The sequence below is a fragment of the Ictalurus furcatus genome, chromosome 2, assembly GCF_023375685.1.
Source record: "Ictalurus furcatus strain D&B chromosome 2, Billie_1.0, whole genome shotgun sequence".
NCBI lineage: Eukaryota > Metazoa > Chordata > Actinopteri > Siluriformes > Ictaluridae > Ictalurus > Ictalurus furcatus.
In genome coordinates this window covers 25,512,424-25,520,729 of record NC_071256.1, presented here as the reverse complement: position 1 = coordinate 25,520,729, position 8,306 = coordinate 25,512,424, and the positions used below count along the sequence as shown (strand labels likewise).

At 38.4% G+C, this 8,306-nt stretch overlaps 1 protein-coding gene across 1 annotated transcript in view; it reads left to right on the top strand.

Moving 5' to 3' along the window:
* LOC128599260 (uncharacterized) overlaps positions 1 to 5,356 on the top strand; it is a 27,774-nt gene extending 22,418 nt beyond the window's left edge. Inside the window, exons 5-7 of the mRNA XM_053610774.1 lie at positions 1,940 to 2,072; positions 2,552 to 2,579; positions 3,855 to 5,356. Of these exons, the coding sequence (XP_053466749.1) occupies positions 1,940 to 2,072; positions 2,552 to 2,579; positions 3,855 to 4,819 (1,126 nt within the window). The 3' untranslated portion in view covers positions 4,820 to 5,356. The remainder of the gene's footprint in view (positions 1 to 1,939; positions 2,073 to 2,551; positions 2,580 to 3,854) is intronic.
* Positions 5,357 to 8,306: the final 2,950 nt, after the last annotated feature.

Below are 8,306 nucleotides of genomic sequence, written 5' to 3'. Positions count from 1 at the left end.
ATATCCCCATTCACAATTATTGGACATCTGAGAAGCCTTCCCTGTGCTTATACCTCACTGAATTGCAAATACAGACATAAATAACACACACTTTCACTAGATCATTTTGCTGCTAGTATATTCTAGTGGTGTTGGTGAGCCTGTTTGCACTGTGTTTTGTTATTCCGGCTTTGAATCCGTTTGGTTATTGATTCTGTCCTTATCCAGACTACTCTGTTTGCTGATCACCTGACTTGTGCCCGTCTGTTTGTCCGTACAACTCCTCTGCACATGTCACATTACATGTGTTTGACATCATGTGCCATCCTCTAGGGGTGCTTCTGAATACTCACATTGATGCTTCCTCATTTCCTCGCTCCTCTGTCCTCCATTCCGTAACCCGGAAATCGATCGGCGTCAACCAACTTGAATGACATATCGATTCTCAAATTGCACCATGAAGAGGAGAGGAACGAGTAGTGAGGGAGCTTCCATAGGAGCGAGGATACACAGGTGTTTCACAAGTGTTTCTTGTCAAAACCTGACGCACGTATAAATTCCCCTCCTCCTTTACATCTGCCACAACCTCAAACAAAAAGTCCTTTGATGATGTGATGCAATTTTGTATGAAATATAATTAAATAATAATGTGATTACAATGAGTATTGTATGTTTGGATATGCAAAGCTGCACAAAAGATGAGATAAATTATGTATATTTTATTAATTCATTGTTGAGTAACCCAGACATTTCACATACTATCAGTGCATTTTGTTTTTTTAAAAATGTTTTTATTAACCAAGCTCAAACAACATAACAGGCAGATCTCTGAAGTGCAGTGAGTTCATCCAGCTGAGCACAGTCATCAATAACTGACGTCGCTTGAGAGAGGATATTCCATTTGACTTGCTTTCGTTCCTCTCTCCTTGCATCTCATCCATGCATCCTTCTCTCACATCCTAAGGGGGTGGAGCTAAGAAGCAAGGAAAGGAAATGAGGATGCACAAATAAGAAATGAGAAGCACCCTAGGAAGCAGCTTATACTTCCGGTTGCTTTTGTGTTTCATTTGAGATGATACTAGATCAGGGGTGGGCAATCTTATCCGGAAAGGACTGGTATGGGTGCAGGTTTTCATTCCAACCAAGCAGGAGGCACATTTTATTCCACCTGTTTAATCAGTTGATCTTGGCTTTCAATAGATTCAGTTGTGGCTTCTGCTTGGTTGGAATGAAAACCTGCATCCACACCGGCCCTTTCCGGATAAAACTGCCCACCCCTATTCTAGATGATACTCTTCTAAATTAATAAACTTAACGGTAGAGTATATAGTGTAAGTGTATAGTACATCATTTGGGACACAACTCTGGTCTGTACTCAGAAGTAACGCAATGAGTAAACACGCCCCATCCCGTGTGCAGACCAGTTAATCGATAATGAGATTTGTTGACAACTCGGTTGTCAACAATTTTATATTATTTTTTATATATATATATATATATATATATATATATAAAAAATTTTTATATATATATATATAAAAAATATATAAAAAATTTTTATATATATTTTTTATATATATAAAATTATTATATATATATATATAAAAAATTATATAATATATATATATATATTATATATATATATATATAAATAAAAATTATATATATAAAAATATATATTTAATATAAATATTATATATAAATATATTATATGATGCAATTAACAGTCATCTGTCTCTGTGTTGAAAGGACTTTGGCTTTCTTTGCAGTTTGACAGATGGATATTTTTTCCCCTCAATATTTTTAGAGATCCATAAGGGGTGTCAATTTTACCATGTTTTGAGAGAAAATACTATTAATTAAAAAGTGTATGAGATGGTTGTATGTATATACTGTAATAAATATCATCCACGATTACCAACATAAGAAGGTTAAAGACATTGTTGTACATTGTTGTCAGAACACAAAGCTCAGAGAGACAAATGAAGAAAGAAGAAGTGGAAAAAACCGAGAACATGAATGAAGAATCTACACAAATTGGGAAGAATGAGCTTTCAATCCATTCTGCAGACAAAATAGAGAAGCCAGCACAGGTAGGTGGAAAATCTTAAAGTATCTGCTTAGCAATTACTTTCAGTGCTGTGCAACCAAATGAGCGTTGCAATGTTACACACCATTGCACCAGTCATCTCAATGTTAAATGTCTATGGTATGAATCTGTGTTTAATATTTCACTAGCACTTCTTCAGCACATAATGGGAACTACAACCTACCAAATGTATTACTATACTGTTGTAGTGCAAAGAAAAATGTAGTTCAGCATCATTATATCATATTACTTCATGAAGATGCATATTGCATCAGCATCCACTCATAAGCACACACTTGTACGTTTGGATTACTGCCGAGACATCTGTCTGAATTATAACCACTTCTCACTGAGCATTTTGTGTGTGTATGTGTGTGTGCGCATGTGCACACAGTGCTCAAGTAATTGATAGGACAGGCATATTAATTTATTATATATATATATATATATATATATATCTCAATGTGTTTTATCTCTTTGTAGACATATCTGGGAGAGGAGGACGGAAACGGTTAGTAACATACCATTTAGATTTTCCTCTTCTGTTCTACTATTCATCTGTATTTGTACCCCCCCCCCCCTTTTTTTTAAAACACATCACACACCTTTGTTTTGTTAGTCTGTTGATTAGCTTTTTTCAATAAATATAGCATTTAGTCCTTCAAAACTGACAGAAAAGGTAATATAAAGACCACTTTATTATTTGCAATGATGGGCTCCAAATAATAAGTCATCTTAACATTAAGACCTCATGGGTGAATTGCTAGTCATGAAAAAATATGGAAAAGGTCTAGTTAGTTCAGATGTCTAGCCTTTTACATGGATTCTGATAAAGCACTTCCCCACAATCTACAGAAGGGCTTTGGGGTGTGTGCGTGTGTGTGTCTCTGCTGCCACTAAACTTTGAGTATTACAATAACATGATACCCTTATTCCAACTTCACCAAGTATACTGTGTTTATGCAAAACTGTTAAATAAAAGCACAGATGGTGTCCAGTTAAATTTTTATGTTTAATTCAGGCAGTGATGATTTTGAATAGAGAAGAATGAAAATGGGTAGAGCATTTGTGTTGTTTATTGGAGAGTCTGTTTGCTGACTGACCACTAAATTCAAAAGTTCATCTGCTTGCAGTGGAATTGTCAAATATCGTTAAACAGTGGGTGGTGGTGGTTGTTTTCATTCAAAAGTATATTGTCATGCATTTTGGGAAACTACTATTAAAATAGATTTGTGAGAATAGCTAGAAAACTAATTAACCTTCAGAGAACATTTAGTATTATACCATATTTGGTAATATAATATGACATTACATAATTTTATAAATATATTACAATATAGTTATAAATCTTATTATGTAATACAATTTTATTAAAACTTTCATAATCATTTTATTTAGCATCTACTCAAAACTTAGCCACACCAGATCGAAAGTTTTTCCTGACCTGATGTTTTGATCTAAACAACAGCCCTCCATCACAACCCCAGCCAGTAGATTCCCGAAGTTAATAAATGTTCAGTATGTGAAAAAACTATCTGCAAGATTGCCAAGAGTATGCAAAGTTGTTATTACAGCTAATTTGAAGAATCAGAATCGGCTTCAATTCAACTTTCTTCACTGCAGAACTTTTTTTTTTTGAATGTTTCATAGTGTGCATTTTGATGACATTTCACAATGGATAATAGTTTGAATAAAACAAGTCAGTCTGCACCCAAATATACAGTGGTACTGCATTTTCACCTTATCACTATACTTTCTCAATAAGGATTTCACTCTATCATTGCAGTGCTTGAGGTGTTGGAGGTTGAAATGAAGAGAAACCTGCTTTCAAAAGCAGCACATGAGGATACAGCAGAAAAGAGAAAGGTGAAGACAGAAGAGCAAGAGGTTGATCAATTAGCAGTGGATCTACTGCACCATTCATTACAGCATAATAAGACAGCAGATGAGGCACATGGTTCTTTAGCTGATAGAAAAATAGAGTTAAGTATGGCAGAAGACAATGCTGCAGTGGAGGAGGAAGAATGGGAGATGGTGAATTGTAGTCCAGAAGAAGGCCTGGGCCTGGTGCTGACCTCTGACTTAACACAAGCTCAGATAGACTCAGGCTTCGGTCATAAAGGTGATGGAACCATTCTGAAGGTGGAGCAAGTATTCATCATGGATGAAGAAGAGGATGTAGGGATTGGTGCATCTGAGGTGTTGAGCCTTGTTGTGGCTGAGAAGAAGTCCGATCTTGAAGACACATCCTGTGAATCTCCGTCAGAAAGAACCCAAGAGGAAAGACCTCCTGGGGGTGCATTACAGACTCTTTCTTATGAAAAGGGGGCACATGCAGGTACATCTGCCCCTTTGCAGGAGCTGAGTAATGTGTCGGGTATAAATTCTCCAGTATATTCAGTAGAATATGAATGGAATCTGCCACACCTTCCAGCACATACAACACACGCTGTAGAAGAAATTCTTGGAGATAATACAGAATACAAAGGGAACCAAAGTATATCTGCAGACAGGATTGTAAAAGTGGAATTGAAGGAGGCATTGGGTCCTGAAGATGAAGTGTTTCAGAATATCTCATTAGATAAAAAAAGAGAGAAATCTTCATCCTTGTTGCAGATGGAAATGGTTGCACAAAGCACTGAGCATGAGTCAGAAATACAAATACTGATGCCTCCAAGTGTAGCTCCAAATAGAGCAGAAACAGTCACCCCAACAAAAAGAAAGACTTGCCACTGTTGCACTGTCATGTAAGCAAGCACTCGGACAGCTTGTGTTTTCTCTTTCGTTCTCTTTTATTAGATTCGCTGTCTTAGATTTTCAATTTCATTTTCCACTCTGAATTTTAGTATGCGAGTACAGTTTTCTTCCATCTGCATTAGTAGGTTTAAGGTTTTGGGTGACAAATAACAGAAATATCTGAGTAGCCAAGATATGTGTGCCTTAACAGTTATCCTTGTTGCCCCCTGCTGGACAGACTTCCATATTGAAAGATGATCTTTAGTATGCCAAAGCACATTTATTCCTAGTCCTAAAACAATGTGTATTAGTAAACAAACATTATGCAGTGTGACATGGGATAGAGAGAATATGTGCAAAGTTGCCTTGATTTTAATTTTGCTTGAATGATAAACTCTGAAAATAGTAAATAATTAGTGTTTAATATGGTTAATTATGTCACATTTACAGTGCTTAATCCTAAATTATCTAGATTGTTACAATTTATTATTTTCTCTGTACTGTATCCTGAAATATCTTTTTGAGCACTACATGAAAGACTAATAAGCTCTTTTTATTGTCTCACCAGTGGAATTTTTTTAGATGTCATTTGTATTGATAAAAATCACTGAAAGCATAAGTAAAATGAACACAAGACACATAGTGGACCAAAGAATTTAATTGTGGTAGCTCAGTGGTTAAGACCTTGGAGTAGTAATCGGCAAGTCACAAGTTCAAATCCCAATACTGCCACTGCTGGGCCCTTGAGCAAGGCCCTTAACTCTCAACTGCTTAGTTCTGTAAATGAGATAAATGTAAGTTGCTCTGGGTAAGGGCGTCTGCCAAATACCATAAATGTAAATGTACACGCAGGCTAAATATATCCAATCTGATATGTACATCCACCATTAAGAGAATCCTACATTGCACAACAGCCTTTCAGGCCATTGCAAGGAAGAAGCCCGTACACCAAGGCATATAAAGGCTGGATTGAAGTTTGCAGTTGATCAACCTTTTGGAAGTGTGTTCAGATGAATTGTCTGGCCATAATGATCAGCATGATGTATGGCAGAAAAAGGTGACGTTTTTAATCAGAAGAATACCATCCCAACTGTGAAGCATGGTGGTGGCATCATGTCGTGTAGGTATTTTGCTGTTAAAGATAGTGGCCCACTTATATATTCATAGCATCATAAAGAAGGAGGATTATCTAGAAATACTGAAGTTTCAACTTAATACATCAGCCCTAAACTTAGAACCTGGTCACAAGTGGGTCTTCCAACAAGACGGTGATCCAAAGAATACCTCCAAAGTTGTAAGAAAATGGCTTAAAAACAACATAGTGAAAGTGGTGGCATGGCCATTACAAAGCCCTGACCTAAATCCAATAGAAGATGTATGGACTGATCTGAAAAAGCTTACCCGAGCTGACTGAATTACACCAGTTCTATCAGGGTGGGAAACCTAACACATGACATGGGGCAGCTCTCTGCCAATCTGGTTTATGTATGGCACCAAGTGTGGTTGGTACAGTTTCAGCATTGCCAGATAAATCAACGATATTAAAGCTGCCCTATGTACCAGGGTTATTCTTAGGGCCTGCTACCAAAGAAGCTTTGGAGAGAAGAGTGCAGGTTTCAAAATCTATAAACCAACACAGCCAAATGGACAAGCCTTGCAGCTCACCAAGTTCTGTCAACAAATTAGCCCCGTGAGCCGCTACCTCTGTCTCATGGTGGAGGTTCAGTAACATTCTTACAAAAGGGGTCCACTTGGCAACAGTGCCCTATCCAAAATAGTCACCATGAATGCCACCCTTACTGGCCTATGTGAGAACACATCAACCAACTGGACATGAGGGTTGCTATTTAGCCTTCAAATTCTTCTTTCCAGTTCTAAGACTGGAATGTGGTGGTCCGTTTGGACAGTGTTTTGACAGATACAGTGAGGGAAAGAAGTATTTGATCCCCTGCTGATTTTGTACGTTTGCCCACTGACAAAGAAATGATCAGTCTATAATTTTAATGGTAGGTTTATTTGAACAGTGAGAGACATAAGAAAATCCAGAAAAACGCATGTCAAAAATGTTATAAATTGATTTGCATTTTAATGAGGGAAATAAGTATTTGACCCCCTCTCAATCAGAAAGATTTCTGGCTCCCAGGTGTCTTTTATACAGGTAACGAGCTGAGATTAGGAGCACACTCTTAAAGGGAGTGCTCCTAATCTCAGCTTGTTACCTGTATAAAAGACACCTGTCCACAGAAGCAATCAATCAGATTCCAAACTCTCCACCATGGCCAAGACCAAAGAGCTCTCCAAGGATGTCGGGGACAAGATTGTAGACCTACACAAGTCTGGAATGGGCTACAAGACCATTGCCAAGCAGCTTGGTGAGAAGGTGACAACAGTTGGTGTGATTATTCGCAAATGGAAGAAACACAAAAGAACTGTCAATCTCCCTCGGCCTGGGGCTCCATGCAAGATCTCACCTCGTGGAGTTGCGATGATCATGAGAACAGTGAGGAATCAGCCCAGAACTACATGGGAGGATCTTGTCAATGATCTCAAGGCAGCTGGGACCATAGTCACCAATAAAACAATTGGTAACACACTACGCCGTGAAGGACTGAAATCCTGCAGCTCCCGCAAGGTCCCCCTGCTCAAGAAAGCACATATACATGCCTGTCTGAAGTTTGCCAATGAACATCTGAATGATTCAGAGGACAACTGGGTGAAAGTGTTGTGGTCAGATGAGACCAAAATGGAGCTCTTTGGCATCAACTCAACTCGCCGTGTTTGGAGGAGGAGGAGGAATGCTGCCTATGACCCCAAGAACACCATCCCCACCATCAAAAATGGAGGTGGAAACAATATGATTTGGGGGTGTTTTTCTGTTAAGGGGACAGGACAACTTCACCGCATCAAAGGGATGATGGACGGGGCCATGTACTGTCAAACTTGAACCTCCTTCCCTCATTGAAAATGGGTCGTGGATGGGTATTCCAGCATGCCAATGACCCAAAACACACGGCCAAGGCAACAAAGGAGTGGCTCAAGAAGAAGCACATTAAGGTCCTGGAGTTACCTAGCCAGTCTCCAGACCTTAATCCCATAGAAAATCTGTGGAGGGAGCTGAAGGATCGAGTTGCCAAACGTCAGCCTCGAAACCTTAATGACTTGGAGAAGATCTGCAAAGAGGAGTGGGACAAAATCCCTCCTGAGATGTGTGCAAACCTGGTGGCCAATTACAAGAAACGTCTGACCTCTGTGATTGCCAACAAGGGTTTTGCCACCAAGTACTAAGTCATGTTTTGCAGAGGGGTTAAATACATATTTCCCTCATTAAAATGCAAATCAACTTATAACATTTTTGACGTGTTTTTCTGGATTTTTTTTGTTGTTATTCTGTCTCTCACTGTTCAAATAAATCTACCATTATAATTTTAGACTGATCATTTCTTTGTTAGTGGGCAAACGTACAAAATCAGCAGGGGATCAAATACTTTTTTCCCCCCTCACT